Raw genomic sequence first — 16,942 nt, 5'->3', positions numbered from 1 at the left:
TTCCGAGGGTGGCCCTTAGCCAGGAGGAGGCTTGGAAGCCCAACGGGTTTCCCAAGGCTCTAGTCTCCAGAACCTGGGGCCAAATCCCCTGCACGGGAGCTGCTGGACTGAGGATCTCGGGAAGTGGGATGAGGTCCCAGGGTGGGACCAGAGAGAGCTGACCCCCATCCAGCCTGGGCGGTAGAAGGCAGGCAGGGGCGCCTCGGAGCCGGGAGCCGTTGGCGCAGGGCGGAATGGGCGTGCTGCGGCGGGCCGGCGCTGGGAGTGGCGGCTGGTGTGGTCGGAGGGGAAGACAAGTTGTCACCCCGGCGGGTCCTCGCTCCGCCCGCCGCACCCACACCCCGGCGCCCGCGGTCCCTTTAAGAGGCCCCGGGCCTTCCGCCCGCGTGTCGGGGCCGCCCACCGCCGCTATGGCCGCGCAGCAGCTGGAGGACAAGCTGAGCTGCTCCATCTGCCTGGAGCTCTACAAGGAGCCGGTGACGCTGCTCTGCGGCCACAACTTCTGCGGGGCCTGCATCCGGGACTGGTGGGGCCGCCGCGAGAAGGTGTGCCCCGAGTGCCGGGAGCCCTTCCCGGACGGCGCCGAGCTGCGCCGCAACGTGGCTCTGGGCGGCGTGGTGGAGGAGCTGCGCGCCGCGCCCGGCCCCGGCCCCGGCCCCGACCCCGGCCCCGGCCCCGGCTCCGGCCCCGGCCCCGGCGCGCGCTGCCCCCGGCACGGCCGGCCGCTCGAGCTCTTCTGCCGCGCCGAGGGCGTCTGCGTGTGCTGCGTGTGCACCGTGCGCGAGTGTCGCTTCCACGAGCGGGTGCTGCTGGACGTCGAGCGCCGGGCGCGCGAGGTGACTCGCCGGGGACCCGCACTGCTGTCTGCGCCCGGGCGGGGGCGGGCAGCTTCAGCCGCGCGGGCTTGGCCCTGTTTTGATTCCGGGTTGAGAGGAGGTGGCGGTCAGGACATGGACGCTTGGAATAGAGATGTCAGGGCCGGTGCCAGGTCCAGGGCGAGGATACGGTAGTGAGTAGCCGGGATGGAGTGAGGAGTTCAAGGAGCCCAGAGCCGAGTGCTGGAGGACAGACAATGCCCGCGGCTGCTGAGGACGCAGTCAGGACAAGAGTTTACTGCCTTGGGGGCTGAAGACAGTGTACGGAGTGTGAAGTTTGCAGGAAGGAATGGGTGGTACGGCTGGACGGCAGAAGCAGTGAAGGAGCTAGAACTTGGCTAGCGGGAGGGGCAGTGATGCTGGGGTGAGGGCAGGACTGCACCCTTGGGGGAGAGTCAGGGTGAACCAGCAAACTCTGCCCTGCCCCTTCCTACCTCCAGCATGTTGTACTGTGCTGGAGGCTCTGCAGCCTGGACCGAGGCACGAGCATTGCACTTGGGAAGATGCAGTGACCTGGCTAAGTTATGAACTTCCCTGACCTGCTTCCTCTTCTGTGAAGCGGGGATAACTTGGGTCCCTCACTTCAGGGTGTCACCGGGATGAGCAGAAGCAAGACAGGCTCTTGACCGGGTGCAGGGCCCCAAATCCTACCTGGGGTGCCGTCCTGCAGTCCTGAGAGTATAGCCGTGTTGCTCGTGTTCAGCCCGAGGTTTCTGTACCACCTGGGCACCAATCTGCTCCTGGTGGGGCAGGGGCTTTGTCCAGGCCTCCCTGGGACCCTGACCCAGTTCCCCCAGGGCTCAGAACCAAGGCTGATGCCCTGTGTATGGGCCTCACCCGGGTGGCACAAGAAGGGGAGTCTGAGCATCTGCAGGTGCTTGCTGACTGGCTGAGGGGGAACTTCACAGCCAGTCCTGGCCCCTTCTTGTCACTTGTCCCCTGGTGGGCCCCACAGGCCCAGCTGAGAGCCACACTGGAGGTCACCCAGCAGCAGGCCTCCCAGGCTGAGAGGCAGCTACAGGAGCTGCAGCAGCGAAGCAGCCAGATCCAGGTACCAGGCCACCCCTCCACCATGTCCTCATGCTGTGTCCTTCAGGTGGCCACCAGCCGGCCCCTGGAACACTGGGCAGTAGGCGTGAGCTACTTGAAAATGTCTCCTGGCAGCAGGAAATGAAGGGCTGGGGGGCGGGGGGCAGAGAGACCTTGGCTCCCTACCCCTCAGCCCAGTGGGCAGCCCAGGGCCCTGGCTGTCCTCAGCTCCTCCTGTGCCCACCCAGAACTCAGCCTGCACCCTGACCTCCGTGGTCTCTGGCAAGTTCAGCCGCCTGCTGCAGGCCCTGGAGATGCGGCGGGCCTGGGCTCTGAGGGACATCGACGTGGCCAAGACCCAGGCCCTGGAGCAGGCCCGGGAGGAGAAACAGCGCCTGCAGGGCCACCTGGAGGCCGTGTCTCTCTGTGATTGCAGGATTCGCCACCTTCTGGAGCATCTGGATGACCAGACCTTCCTCCAGGTACCAGGCCTTGGGGAGGCAGACCGGGAGGCCAGTGCGCCTGCCCCTCATGCCTGGGCTTACTGCAGCTGTCCCCTGCACACAGGAATCACAGCAACTGGTGCCCCCAGGCCCTCTCGGGCCACTGACTTTGCCACAGTGGGACGAAGATCAGCAGCTGGGTGGCCTGAAGGAGTCACTGAGCCAGCTGTGTGCCCTCCTCCTGGAAGAGGGGGGCCACTCCGGAGTACCAGCCGAAGCTGCTGACTCGGGCTCCGTGGGTAAGGCCGATCCCAGACCTCTGCCTGCCCCTTTGGGCCCTGCTGTCCCTCCCACTAGGGGTGGGAATGGAGTGAGTGGCCTGGCCCCCCATGAGCGCTCCTCTTGATGACTCCCCTAAGACCCTGCTTTGCCCTGTAGAGTCCCCAGGTCCCCTGGCACCAGTCGTGAGCACGGTGTGTCCACTGAGGAGGAGACTGTGGCAGAGTAAGAAGGCCTAGAGCACACATGTGTCTGCACCTGTGTGAGCTTGTGTGTGTGAGTGCATTGTACGTACACGCAGGTACGTGTGTGTTCATGTGTGCACTGTGAGCACATGTGTGTGTCCCTGTGCATGTGTTGGGGGGCACCTGCTGTGACTATTCTGTCCAGGAAACCTGTTTACGCCCCTCCCTAGGGCTGGCCTTGCCCCCCGCTCCCCGCGTAGCTGTTGCAGGATGCACACCTCTTACACGTGCAGCGAGTGTAGTGTTTAAGGAGATTCTGGCTGTGCGAACCCAGGATCGATCACGATTATTCCACTTACTACGAAGTTAGGTTAGCTTTCTGAACCTCAGTTTTCTCATCTGTGAAATGAGGCCAATGGGAGGTTCCACTTCAGGGGTCGCACAGAGGATCAGATGCTGAGATGATGTCCACGTTCGCTCAGCTTCCAGTGACCCCGGCAGACGTCTGGGGGGCCGTTGATGGAAATTCAGGTGCTGTCTGTCCCTTCTGAGAACAGAGTGACAGCCGGGCGCAGGCGCCCTTGCTCACTCACCTTCCATCCGCCTCTGCCCAACAGATTATCGCAACCTGACCTTCGACCCTGTCAGCGCCAACCGCCATCTCTACCTGTCTCAGCAGGACCAGCGGGTAAAGCACCTTCTAAAGCCCCGGGGCCCAGACGGGCCCGGCAGCTTTGAGCTCTGGCAGGTGCAGTGCGCCCAGAGCTTCCAGGCTGGGCAGCACTACTGGGAGGTGCGCACGTCCAACCACTCGGTGACGCTGGGCGTCGCCTACTCGGAACTGACGAGGCGCAGGCAGGGGCCCCACACGGACAACATCGGCCGCGGGCCCAGCTCCTGGGGGCTCTGCATTCAGGAGGACTGCACCCAGGCCTGGCACAATGGGAAGGCCCAGCGCCTCCCAGCCGTGTCAGGGCGGCTCCTGGGCGTGGATTTGGACCTGGACTCTGGCCGCCTCACCTTCTACAGCCTGGAACCCAAGACCCAACCCCTGCACACCTTCCATGCCATCTTCACCCGGCCCCTCTACCCTATTTTCTGGCTCCTCGAGGGTCGGACCCTGACCTTGTGCCATCAGCCCGAGGCCACCCTCCCTCCGGGGCTCCAGGAAGAGGCCTCGGGGCTCAACTGAGGAAGGTAGGGGATGAGTGCCACCCTGGTGACCAGCTGCCACCATTCCCATGGGCCCCAGAACTGCCCCAGCTGCTCCCCTGGGGACCTGAGGCCACAGCTGTAATGGGACCAGTTGTTGACTGGAAGACTGACTCAGGAGCTGGCTGGGCCACTTGGAGAGAGGCGGGAGGAAGCCTCCAAACTGGAGTTCAGCTTTCCCCCCTCTCTGAAGGGGGCAGGGCTCGAGGAGGAAGATGGGAGCCCAGTTCCAGTGCAGCCTGGACCTCAGAGATCAGCGTGGTGTCCAGGTCCTGCAGGAGCGTGCGTGCAGTGCAGGACACACCACAGCAGGACAGTCACTCACGGGGCAACACCAGTTTACCTCCTACCGAGACACTGTAGACCTAGGAACAGAGGATTCCTAGAGGAAACCTTGAGAAGGTTGATTTTTTACCTTCTCCCTCCTCACCTCTTTTCTATTTTCCTTCACATTTTGGTATATTTTCGTCTTCTCTTTTACTTTGTACATCCTGTGCTCATATTCTATAAACAATTGTGTTTTTCTGCATCTTTTATTTAACATAAGCATTTTCCACATTGTTCAAATTTTCTCCCTGAATAACTGCAACATAAACGGTCATTCTAATGACAAAGAAAAATTTTAATCAGAATTTGTTTACCCATTATTGGACTTCAAAATGTTTTATTTAGGGGCTCTAAAAATATGGCCATGATGACTTTTGGGGGGAGAGCACACCCTTCAGCATGTCGGATCTTAGTCCCCCAACCAGGGATCAAACCCTTGCCCCCTGCAGTGGAAAGTTGGAATCTTAACCACTGGGCCAGGGAAGTCTTAAGATGATGATTTATGAGCTGGAAATTTTGACCGTATTTATTGCCCTGTACATGGGCTACATTCTCTAAAGAGGGATCGCTCAACAGAGACACAACGGAGACTTGAAGATTTTATTTTTACACAAGGGACGAAATGAAGAAACTTTGAGTCAGGCCAGCTGACTCCTGCCCCCCAGGCCACCAGCCAGTCGTCACAGCAGAGCCTCGGCCGCCTTCATTCTCACCTCATCCCTACCCAGAGCGTGGGCATCAAGTGTAGGTGCCAGCACAGCTCCCGCTCCTTTTGTTTTTGATTTTGCTATTCAGAACATGTTTCCCTGCAGGTCCTTGTACATGTTTTATCTTGTGTTTCTGGAGGTGAGGGTGCTGGGTCATTGGGGAGCAGTAATTTTGTACAAGAAAGTACTTCTTGATCAGGATAGTGGTCCCAAGGGTGTCTGCTTTCTAATTTTTTACACTGGACATGCATGTTTTATATACTTGTGTGTAAGTATTTGACAATAAAAGCTTTTTTAGAAAAGGATAACATGCAAAACACACACTCCAAAAATTACCAAGTATTTTTATATTTCTGTAAGATAGACTTCCCTCCCCACATTGTCACTGGTCCCTGATACTACCGAGGTTGCAGACTCCATCCTGTGGCCTCACTTGTCAGCCACATGGCTCTCTGATCAAGGGCGGGGCTAGGCCTCTGATTGGTGCAACCTGGGCAAGGAGCTTCCAGAAGGATTCCTAAAGTTGGGAGGTCCCCAAACAGGGTAAGAAGGTTCTAACCCTGGACAGTCAGTGTGACAGTATGACGGCTGGTTTAACAGCAGGAGTTGAAAGCCCCAGCAGGGTAGATACAGGATTCGGCTGGCCAGTAGCCATTATCGCTGGCTACCCCAGCGGACAGATTCTAACCATCCCGCCTCATCCCAGAGCCCCTACACAAATGTCCAGCTAGCCAAGCCCACAGAAAAAGGGACAGAGAGAGGAACAACAGACCTTTCTCTGCTTCCATAGTGCAAAGTGTCTTGGGTCATTTAATCTATGGATTTATCTTTTTTATTAGGTTGTTGGTCCTTTCCACATTGTCCTGTGGGAATGTTCTACATTGTGACCATTAACTTTTGTTTGCATGACACTACTGCCTTTTTTGGGCAGGGTGGGGGGTGGCGGGGAGTGCCATGCCATGTGGCATGAGGGATCCTAGTTCCCTGACCAGGGGTTGAATCCACTTCCCTGCATTGTGAGCTCAGAGTCTTAACCACTGGACCACCAGGGAAGTTCATATTTTTATGAACTCCATAGAGTGCTATGGAGCAGTGCTTCCCATGTCAGTGTGAGGGCAAGAATTAACTCTCCTGGACAGTTACTTCAGATTAAATTCTCTCAGCCCTGCTGATTCTACCACTCTCCACCTCCTTACCAGAAAAAATTCCTTGGTGCAGAGGGAGAAAGAAACATGGACTCGGGGGCATAACATTTGTAAAGGGGACACATCTGATGAGCCTAGGAGTGTTTCCAGCATCTCTGCTCCACTCCTCACAGTTTCTGAGCATCTGTGAGGCAGAATCAGGAGGGTGGGCATAGGAACAGAACAAGAGAAGGGTAGGGCAGGAGAGATTTTAAAAGATAGGGGCCTCTGGGGCTGGTGGATTGGAGGCCAGAGGGGAGGGGTAAAGAGAATCAGAGGCTATCCTGCCTGTGGAGGGAGGAACAGAAAGGAGCAGTGTGGTGACCAGGAAATGTGGCTTCAAGTAACGTGGGGCTGGAAACTAGAAGACAATGGAGCCAGGTCTTTGAGACTGAGAGAGGAAAGGATTTCTATTCAGAATTCCATACCCAGCCAAACTGTCAATCATGGGCAAAGCCTGAACAAAGACATTTGCAGACACTTCCGCATCCATTACCACGAAACTCCCAGAGGATGTAATTTTCAAAAATAAAGAAATAAATCAATGAAGGGAAGGGGAGCCTCGGGATCCAAGCAATGAGGAATTCAACATAAAGGAGAAGTGATAAGGAATCAAAATCTCGCTTCCTGACAGTGACAACCTTGCCAAGAGAACATGCCTCTCGCAAAGGATCTCCTTCGTCCCTCTCCAGAAGGGGAGAAGAGGGAACACAAGAAGAAGCACCTCATGCAGAGCCCCAATTCCTGTTTCCGGATGTGAGACGCCCAGGATGCTATAAAATCACCAACGACTTTAGCCACACACAAACAGTAGTTTTGTGTGCTGGTTGCGCTACTGTCCTCTGACAGCCTACAGGAGGAAAAGCAAGGCTTCCAGAAGGATGCTGCTTCAGACAGAAGCAGCACTAAAAGTACCCTGTATCAGAACAAATGGGGAACCATCCCAATAAACACATTTTGGATATCAAAAAAAAAGAATCAGAATCTCCAGAAATATGAGCACAAACATCCAGATGTCAAGCTCACACCCGTGTGCTTTAGGGATACGGAGGTAAGTGCTAGAAGAGACAGAAGGGTTGAACCTAGTTGTCCATGGGAGCAAGAATCTGAAAAAGGTGGGATACAGGAGTGCAGCTTTTATTATATGCCTCACTAAATTGTTTATTTTTCAGATACTCTAAATATATCATTTTGAAATAAATACATATGTTTTAAAGTACATCAATAGAAAAAGTGCTGTTGTGGGATATGGCTTGGTTCCCATTTCCTTTTTCCAGAGATTCAAGCAAAGCTAAGCTTGGCTTGCTAAGTACTATTGTTTGTTCGACTGCTTTTGCAGTTTGTTTTTGTTTCTGTTTGACTTTTTTTTTTTTCAAGATACTGCAGCCAGACAGGGCCATTTATGAGGTTTAGGATTATTTTCAGGGTGCACGTTCTGGGTTTAAGTTCTGTCTCCTCTGCAAGACTAGGCGTGTGACCTCTGGCAAGATATGCAACCTGTTGGAATTCCATTTCCCCTCCTTCATGGGAGTCCTGGGGAGGACAGAGTGAGATGCAGCCGTGAGCAGAGTGTCAGTTAACTTAAGAGCCAATTCATTTCAAGAATAATGAATATAGAGCTTCCGTGGTGGCTCAGAATCCAGCTGCCAATGCAGAAGACACGAGTTTGATCCCTGATCCGGGAAGATCCCACATACCACAGGGCAGTTAAGCCCGAGTGCCACAACTACTGAAGCCCACGAACTCTGGAGCCCGTGCTCCACAACAAGAGAGTAGCCCCCGCTTGCTGCAACTAGAGAAAAGCCTACACAGCACAGCCAAAAAAAGAATAATGAATATATTGGGCAACTTTAAAAGCTTCCATAATGGAAATGAGATATCAAAATGCCACCACCCTGACAAATCACATCTCCAGGCATTCCTGGAGGAGTACACCTTCCTGAACAGGCTGTGAGGTGGGGATTGGAGGGCAAAACTTGTCCCCTGTATGTAGCCCCAAACCTGAGTGGCACCTCCTCTCCCTTCCAGAGCCAAGCAGGTCTGTGGTCTCAGCAAGCCCAGGCAGCCTGGCTGCCAAGCCTCTGATGTCTGAGCCTCTGAACCATCCCTCATCTTGGCAGACAAGGGACAATCCAGATCAAGTGCTCCTTGTGGAAACTACTTATGGAACTCATTACATGCCTCTCTGCCAAACCAGGCACACCCAGGCTGGTTCACCCTGCTGCTCTGCCCAGAAGGTCTTTTCCCACCCTAGTTTCTGCACGCCTCCGAGCCCTAGCAGTCTGTGAAAGCCCAACGCAGATGACACTTCCTCCATGAAAGCCTCCATGACTTCACCCCCACCCACTTCCCGTAAATTCCTCAGGAGTGGATCCACCCCTTTTAATATTTAATAGATCTTAGTTTTCTTCTCTCCTTCCAGGAGGCTCTGCACAGCATATTTTTAAATCAGATTTTATATTTTTATTGGAGTATAGCTGCTTTCCAATGCTATATTAAGTTTCTGCTGTGTAGCAAAATGAATCAGTTATACATATACATATAGCCCCTCTTTTTTGGATTTCCTTCCCATTTAGGTCACCGCAGGGCACTGAGTAGTTCCCTGTGCTATACAGTAGGTTCTCATTTTATGCATAGTAGTGTATACCCTTTACTTTGTACACAGTGAATCCCAGTCTCCCAATTTGTCCCACCTCCTTCCCCCCCAGTAACTGTAAGTTTGTTCTCTATACCTGTGACTCTTTTTTCTGCTCTAGATTTTTTGTTTTTTGACTGAGCCTCATGGCTTGTGGGATCTTAGTTCGCCACTCAGGGATTAAATCGGAGCTACAGCAGTGAAAGCACCAAGTCTTAACCACTGGACCACCAGGGAATTCCCCCTAAATTAGACAGTTTAACCCAAGGTCTTGCTGCTGCTGCTGCTGCTGCTAAGTCGCTTCAGTCGTGTCCGACTCTGTGTGACCCCATAGACGGCAGCCCACCAGGCTCCCCCGTCCCTGGGATTCTCCAGGCAAGAACACTGGAGTGGGTTGCCATTTCCTTCTCCAATGCATGAAAGTGAAAAGTGAAAGGGAAGTCGCTCAGTCGTGTCCGACTCTTCGCGACCCCATGGACTGCAGCCTACTGGGCTCCTCCGTCCATGGGATTTTCCAGGCAAGAGTACTGGAGTGGAGTGCCATTCTCTTCTCCACCCAGGGTCTTGAGGAGGTGGAAATTCTCTTTATTTTCAATGTCCTCTAATGGTAATCTAGCATTTCTTTCTATTACAAATGGAGAAAACACATCACGATGATATTAGCAATAGCTGTGACTTGTCACCAATAAAAATGACAGATTTTTCATAGCACGTTACAGAAGTGACAGAGAACTTGAAATACGCTTACATTCATCACTGTCTCAAAAACACAGTAATTCTTAGGCCTCTGTCAGATTTTGTTATTTGTTCTTGTGTTAAAGAAACACAGATATAACTAACTTTATCACAAATTTGTGTTCTTTATATTTTGTACCTGTATTTCAGTGTAATTTGTTGCCATGCAACCCTGTGCATGTTATTTTGTGCATTTAAAAGCATTACTCTGGGGACTTCCCTAGTGGTCCAGTGGTTAAGACTCCACACTTTCCCTGCAGGGTGCATGGGTTCAATCCCTGGTCAGGAACTACGATCCCACAGGCAGCACAGTGCGGCCAAAACATAGAAAAATAAATATGTAAAAATAAAAACATTACTCTGGAAAGACGTCTGAGACTACATTAGGCTTTGAGAAAGGCCCTGCAGGAATAAGAAAGGCTAATCCTCACCTCTATGTGGATCAACCATCTCCATCCAAGTATTCCTCCCATTTTGGCCTCTCATCAGCAGGAGGTCTGCAGGCCTGGGTGTAGGAATCATTGCCTCAGCTATTTTTTTTTTAATGACTTTTTAAAAAATAATTTTATTTATTTATTTTTGGCTGTGCTGAGTCTTCATTGCTGCTTGGGCTTCTCTCTAGTTGCAATGAGCAGGGGCTACTCTCTAGCTGCGGTGCACAGGCTTCTTTTGTTGCAGAGCACAGGCTCTAGGGGGCTCAGGCTTCAGTAGTTGTGGCACGCGGGCTCAGTCATCGCGGCTCCTGAGCTCTGGAACACAGGCTAAATAGCTGTGGCACAGGAACTGAGTTGCTCCGTGGTATGTGGGATCTTCCTGGATCAGGGATCAAACCCGTGTCTCCTACACTGGCAGCAGATTCTTTACCACTGAGCCACAAGGGAAATCTGTTTCATGAACTTTTAATTTTAAAATACTTATAAATTTACAGAAAAATTGCAAAGATCACTCAGAATTCCCCTATACCTCCCTCCCAATTTGCCCTTTTGCTCATATCATGACTATGGTACATTTGTCACATTGAAGGAGCCAATACTGATACATTCTTATTAACTATATTCCATAATTTATTTGAATTTCCTGTTTCCCCCTAACATCCTTTTTCTCTCTCAGGAACACATCCAGAATACACAGGACATTTTGTTATCATGTCTCCATGGATTTCTCTTGGCTGTGATGATTTTTCAGACTTTCCCTGCTTCTGTTTGTCAGGCGCTGTGTAGACTGTGTCTCCACTGGGATTTGTCTAAAGTTTTAATCATAATTAGAGTGGGGCTGTGGGTAGGAAGACCACATCATATCAACGGTACTTACTGCCCGACATGACTTATCACTGTTGATGTTGACTTGATCACCTGGCTGGGCTCGTTTTCATCACTGTACACTGTCAAGTTACTCTTCTGCTCCCTTTGGAAGGAAGTCACTCTGCACCCTGCACACGTGCGGAGTGGGAAGCCATTCTCCATCTTGGAGAATGTGCCAAACTGTTTAGAATTCCTCTGAGTGGGAAATTTGTCTATTCTCCCTCATTTATTTATTTATCCAGAGATTTATTTATAACAGCATGAACTCATGGAAGTTTGTTTTATACTTAGGGTTATAACCCAGTGCTCCTTTAGTTATTTTGTTGCCATTCTATTTTTTTAAATTTAACATTATGGAGGTATAGTTTACATATACTAAAATGCACCATTTTAAGTGCGTAGTTAGACTAGTCTCAGCGAATGCCTCCACTTGGGGAACCCACAGCCCGAGCCCCGAGCACATCACATGAGTGTCCGTGGGCTGGAACTGAATTCCTAGGACAGTGGACTTGGAGGACAACATCAACTACCCATTTTAAGTTTCGAGAAGCCCAAGTTCCCCACCGGAGGTAAATAGAGTCACTAAGAGGCAAAAACATATGCCCCTCAGCAGTTATTTTTCCCTGCAGCTCAGCAACTTTGTCTTTTTATATTTATTTGGCTGAGCCAGGTCTTAGTTGCGGCACGCAGGATCTTTGATCTTCCTTGTGGGCATGTGAAATATTTAGTTGCTTAGTTGCAGCATGTGGGATCTAATTCCCTGACCAGGGATGGAACCTGGTTCCCCAGCATTGGGAGGGCAGGGAGTCTTAGCGACTGGACCGCCAGGAAGTCTCAGCAGCTCAGCAATTTGGCTAAAGGTGCTGCGGAGGGGTGTGGAGCGCAAAGGTGCCTGCCTGACACAGTGCGGTCGCCCAACCTCTCTGGAGGCCCTGGCTGGCCGTGGGGTGGACCCCCATCGGGGGTCATGGAGGGGTGAATTCCTCCCCTGCTTTCAGTGTGGCCCCCTCCAGTCGCCTTCTCTGCCCTCTGCCCTCCTCTGCGCTCTCTCTCACTGCCCTTTCCTCCAGGAGCCCCTAGGGGTCAGACTGGGGCCCAGAGGCCACCCCACGCTGACCGGGCCGGGGCCGGGTACAGGCTGGCCTTCTGCGCTGGGGGGCGGTCCGAGCCGGGGGCGGGCGGGGGCCGGACCCTTGGCCTCTGTCCCAGGGGGCGGCGCCGCGTCGTGAACGGCCCAGGTCCCTCCCAGGCGCGAGCGGCGCAGGCGGTGCGCCGCGGCCACGGAGCCATGGACGGGAGTGGGCCCTTCAGCTGCCCCATCTGCCTGGAGCCGCTCCGGGAGCCGGTGACGCTGCCCTGCGGCCACAACTTCTGCCTCGCCTGCCTGGGCGCGCTCTGGCCGCACCGCGGAGCGGGTGGCGCCGGCGGCCCCGGAGGCACGGCCCGCTGCCCGCTGTGCCAGGAGCCCTTCCCCGACGGTCTCCAGCTCCGCAAGAACCACACGCTGTCCGAACTGCTGCAGCTCCGCCAGGGCTCGGGCCCGGGGCCCGGCCCCGGCCCCGGCCCGGCCCCGACCCCGCCGGCCCCGGCCCCGGCCCCGGCCCCGGCCCCCAAGCCGGCAACACCCAGCGCGCCGCCCAGCGTCCCGGAGCCGTCGGCTCCCTGCGCGCCCGAGTCGTGGCCGCCCGGCGAAGAGCCGGTGCGCTGCGATGCGTGCCCCGAAGGCGCCGCCCTGCCCGCCGCGCTCTCCTGCCTCTCTTGCCTCGCGTCCTTCTGCCCCGCGCACCTGGGCCCGCACGAGCGCAGCCCCGCGCTGCGTGGCCACCGCTTGGTGCCGCCGCTGCGTCGGCTGGAGGAAAGCCTGTGCCCGCGCCACCTGCGGCCGCTCGAGCGCTACTGCCGCGCCGAGCGCGTGTGTGTGTGCGAGGCCTGCGCCGCCCAGGAGCACCGAGGCCACGAGCTCGTGCCGCTGGAGCAGGAGCGCGCGCTCCAGGAGGTAGGGCGCGGGCGCGGCGGGCGGGCGGGCGGGCGGGCGGGCGGGCTGGGGCGGGGGATGGGCCTCGCGCGCCGGCCGAGGACCCCTCATTGCATTGCCATTCTTAATTCCCCTCTCTAACCTGCGGTGCCTTCCAGCCCTGACCGTCATCCGCTCGCTGTGGGACATTCCTCTCGGGATGAGAACGGGGGTTGGAGGGACCCAGTGAGAACTCGAAAAGGATGCAAAAATCGGGCTGGGGGACTGAGGCTGGGGCGGAGCCCATGGCGGGTGGCTAAAGGAGCCAGGTGGGGTGCGCAGGGTCCCCGGCGGGCGGTCGGTGCCTCGGCCGGGGTCCCGCCGGTCCCCGCTCAGATCTGCCTGGGCTGAGCGTCTGGATGGGTGTGGCAGGCGACAGGAGTGCGGCAGAGGGTGGACCGAGCACACAGCCCGCTCTGTCCGGCTGTTCCGGGGGCTGGTGGTGGGCGCATGTGCTGGCTGTCCGGCCCCGTTACCTCCGCCCCCAGTTTCCTTTGGCCCCCGGCCTGGTCTTGGCGCCTCTGGCCTTGGGATTTTCCGTCTCTCCTGCCTGAAGTGATGACTCATAAGACCCAGGGGATTTGCCCGGAATCCCCATTTTTCAGGCTTGGATTGGGGACACAGCGTCTTGGGGGACAGTGATTCCCAGGCAGTTTGAATGGCGCCTTTCGCAGGGCCCCTCCTCACTTTCTGCTTCTTTCCCTCGGAGGGAAGTTCTCAAATCACAGCAAGCAACATGGAGGACCCAGAGGGCCCTGGACTTGTGCACCAGTCAAAGAGGGGAGGCAAGCAGCCCACGGCCCACCAGCCTGCCCTCTCCCAGGCATTCAGAAAGGGCACCAGCCTAGGCTTGAGGCCCCTTTGGTATATCATCACCACTCCCAGTCCACCTGGACCCAGATACCACACCTGGTCACCCCCACCTCCCTTTTGGTGAGGCCCGGGACCCTACTTCCAGACCCCTTACTCCTCGAGGCTGTCGTCCACAGGCGGAGCAGCCCAAAGTCCTGAGCGCCGTGGAGGACCGCATGGACGAGCTGGGCGCTGGCATCGCTCAGTCCCGGCGCACAGTGGCCCTCATCAAGGTCAGATCCCATCCAACCCCACCCCTGTCCACCCCTGCCGCAGGCTCCTGGAGCTGTGAGCTTTCAGCATGGCACCGTCCACCCCAGAGAAGCCCGTGCCCAGGGCATGGCCCAGCTCCCTCCTGACATGGTGCAGACCCAGGGCAGTTCGGGCTGGTGCCTCAGTCCCATTCCTCCCCCCGACCCCAACAAGACACACTGGGAAGGCGGGGGTCTGAGAAGGTGGCCAAAACGTCATCGGGGTGTTCTCTGTCCTCATTGCCCACCTCCCCCCCTCACTGTCCTGTGCAGAGCGCAGCTGTGGCAGAGCGGGAGAGGGTGAGCCGGCTGTTTGCCGAGGCTGCGGCCGTCCTGCAGGGGTTTCAAACGGAGGTGCTGGGCTTCATTGACGAGGGGGAGGCGACCATGCTGGGCCGCTCCCAGGGCGACCTGCGGCGGCAGGAGGAGCAGCGGAGCCGACTCAGCAGGGCCCGCCACAACCTCAGTCAGGTCCCCGAAGCCGACTCAGTCAGCTTCGTGCAGGTGAGGGCAGCTCCGCAGGCCGGCGGGGGGGAGGAGGCCGCGGGGGCCGCCTTTGGGGCTGTGCCGGCCGCCTGGCGGAGCCGTCTAGCTCCATCCCGGGGGAGCTGCTGTGGCCGGCTTGGCCTTAATGGGCGTCTCTCTGGCACAGGAGCTCCTGGCACTCAGGCTGGCCCTGGAAGAGGGGTGTGGCCCCGGGCCTGGACCCCCGAGGGAGCTCAGCTTCACCAAGTCCTCCCAGGCTGTGCGTGCGGTGCAGGCCGTTCTGGCTGCGGCCTGTTCCAGCCAGTGGGAGCAGCTGCGGGGGCTGGGCGGCGACGAGGACGGGCTGCAGAAGCCCGGCACGGAAGGTGGGCGCCCCCCGCAAGTGACTCACCCTTCCCCAGGCTCCCCACACAGGGCCCCAGGCCCGGTGCCTGCTCAGGAGTGGAGGATGGAAACTGTGCCTAGCGCAGGGTGGGACCCCAAATCCTGCCAGGGACTCAAGCCACCACCCTGTAATCACGAGTCAGCCCCTTCGGCTGCAGCCCAGGGGGCAGAGCGGGCCTGTCCTGGCCCACCCTCTGGCTTCCGAGGGGCTGAAGCCCAGGGAGGAAGTGGAGCGGGGCGGAGGTGGGGAGGGGGCGTAGAACAAGCACCAGGCACGCGTGTGAACACAGGGTACCGTATTTGGGCATGTGCCTGTCCCCAGGTGGCCTGGGGTGCTGGGAGGATGGAGGAGGAGGAGAATTTCAATCACAGGTTCAGAGGGGGGTTTGCCTTGCGCAGCCCAGCCACAGGCAGCTAGGGAGACTAGGGAGACCCCCTCCTACTGTCTCCTCTTTGGCAGCAGACGCTGAGTCCCAGGACCCCGACAGCACCAACAACTTGGAGAGTGAGGCTCCCAGGGATTACTTCCTCAAGTGTAAGTTGACACCTGGGCTTGCCAGGATGCTCACCTGGGTTCTCCCAAGGCTGCTGGGCTGGGCCCTAAGTGCCCAAGGGCCAGGATTCGTGTCCCCAGTTCAGGGGATGAACTAGGTCAGCTCACGGTGGGCTCCCTGCAGTGGCTGAAGTCCAGTGCTGGTTACAAAGGATGGGAGAGGTGTTTGGGGGAGGTGGGCCTCTCAGGGGAAGGCTGCCTCGCCTGACCTTGGACCTGAGCCCTGCCTTTCTCTCCGGTCCCTGGGGGCAGTTGCCTACATTGTGGACTTGGACAGTGACACAGCCGACAAGTTCCTGCAGCTGTTTGGAACCAAGGGCGTGAAGAGGGTGCTGTGTCCTATTAACTACCCCGAGTCGCCCACCCGCTTCACCCACTGTGAGCAGGTGCTGGGCGAGGGCGCCCTGGACCGGGGCACCTACTACTGGGAGGTGGAGATCATCGAGGGCTGGGTCAGCGTGGGGGTCATGGCCGAAGACTTCTCCCCACAAGAGCCCTACGACCGGGGCCGGCTGGGCCGCAACGCCTATTCCTGCTGTCTGCAATGGAATGGACGCAACTTCTCTGTCTGGTTCCACGGGCAGGAGGCGCCCCTGCCGCACCCCTTCTCCCCCACCGTGGGGATCTGCCTAGAATACGCCGACCGAGCCCTGGGCTTCTACGCCGTGCGGGATGGCAAGATGAGCCTCCTACGGAGGCTGAGGGCCTCCCGGGCGCGCCGGAGTGGCACACCAGCCTCCCCCGTCGACCCTTTCCAGAGCCGCCTGGACAGCCACTTTGCAGGGCTCTTCACACGCAGGCTCAAGCCTGCCTTCTTCCTGGAGAGTGTAGACGCCCATCTGCAGATCGGGCCCCTCAAGAAGTCCTGCATATCCGTGCTGAAGAGGAGGTGATGCCGGGGCCTGGGGCCTCCTCCCGCTGCTGGCCCAGCTCCCGGGAAGCTTGCTTCTCTGCACCCCTGGTTTGAACCAGAGAAGGCACCAGCCTCGGACCCCCACACATTCCCCAGCCTTCTCATTCCTAGAGGCCTCCGCCTTCTGTAACCAAGGCCTTCCACCTCTCAGGGAGGAGGCTCCCCAGACCCTGTCCCCCTGCAGGCCTTGTTTCTGGGAGAAGGAACCGCAGCTTGGACAGTTCCAGGCTACCCTGACCCCTCCTCTCCCAGGTTCCTGGGACAGTGCCTGGCACATAGTAGGTGCTCAATAAACGTTTGGTGTCTGAACGACTCCCTTTTCTACCCTTCTCTCATGCATGCATGCGGGCTCAGTCATGTCCCACTCTTTGTGACCTCATGGACTGTAGCCCTCCAGGCTCCTCTGACCGTGAGATTTTCCAGGCAAGAATACTGGAGTGGGTTATCATTTGCTCCTCCAGGGGATCTTCCTGACCCAGGGATCAAACTTGCGTATCCTGTATTGGAAGGAGGATTCTTTACCACTGAGCCACCTGGGAAGCACCCTTCTCTGCATCCACCAAGAATTCCCAGTACT

The 16,942-nt window shown here is 56.8% G+C and overlaps 2 protein-coding genes and 1 pseudogene across 6 annotated transcripts; all 3 read left to right on the top strand.

The window, feature by feature from the left end:
• The first annotated feature begins 386 nt into the window (after positions 1–386).
• TRIM65 (tripartite motif containing 65) lies at positions 387–5,374 on the top strand. 4 transcript variants are annotated; one of them, XM_081575398.1, is made up of 6 exons: positions 387–836; positions 1,831–1,926; positions 2,153–2,386; positions 2,472–2,646; positions 2,786–2,851; positions 3,429–5,374. In XM_081575398.1, the coding sequence occupies exons 1-6, from the start codon at positions 411–413 to the stop codon at positions 4,001–4,003; spliced, it is 1,572 nt and encodes a 523-aa protein (XP_081431524.1). In that variant the 5' UTR covers positions 387–410; the 3' UTR covers positions 4,004–5,374. The 4 variants fall into 4 exon arrangements, with proteins under 4 accessions (XP_081431524.1, XP_081431526.1, XP_081431525.1 ...); XM_081575400.1 differs by lacking the exon at positions 1,831–1,926; XM_081575399.1 differs by lacking the exon at positions 2,786–2,851.
• Positions 5,375–6,896: 1,522 nt separating this feature from the next.
• On the top strand, positions 6,897–7,150 carry LOC145540603 (small ribosomal subunit protein eS27 pseudogene; annotated as a pseudogene).
• Positions 7,151–12,159: 5,009 nt separating this feature from the next.
• Positions 12,160–16,678, top strand: TRIM47 (tripartite motif containing 47). Of its 2 annotated transcripts, none has more exons than XM_081575340.1 (6): positions 12,160–12,908; positions 13,916–14,011; positions 14,303–14,533; positions 14,682–14,880; positions 15,363–15,434; positions 15,705–16,678. In XM_081575340.1, exons 1-6 carry the CDS (start codon positions 12,201–12,203, stop codon positions 16,343–16,345), a joined length of 1,947 nt encoding a protein of 648 aa, XP_081431466.1. In that variant the 5' UTR covers positions 12,160–12,200; the 3' UTR covers positions 16,346–16,678. The 2 variants fall into 2 exon arrangements, with proteins under 2 accessions (XP_081431466.1, XP_081431465.1); XM_081575339.1 differs by having other exon boundaries at positions 15,360–15,434.
• The last annotated feature ends 264 nt before the right edge of the window (positions 16,679–16,942 follow it).

The sequence above is a fragment of the Giraffa tippelskirchi genome, chromosome 3 (genome assembly GCF_054371585.1).
Source record: "Giraffa tippelskirchi isolate mGirTip1 chromosome 3, T2T-mGirTip1v1.2.pri, whole genome shotgun sequence".
In the NCBI taxonomy this organism is placed as follows: Eukaryota; Metazoa; Chordata; class Mammalia; order Artiodactyla; family Giraffidae; genus Giraffa; species Giraffa tippelskirchi.
Note: the sequence above shows the minus strand (reverse complement) of the source record. Positions and strands in the feature narration are given on the sequence as shown.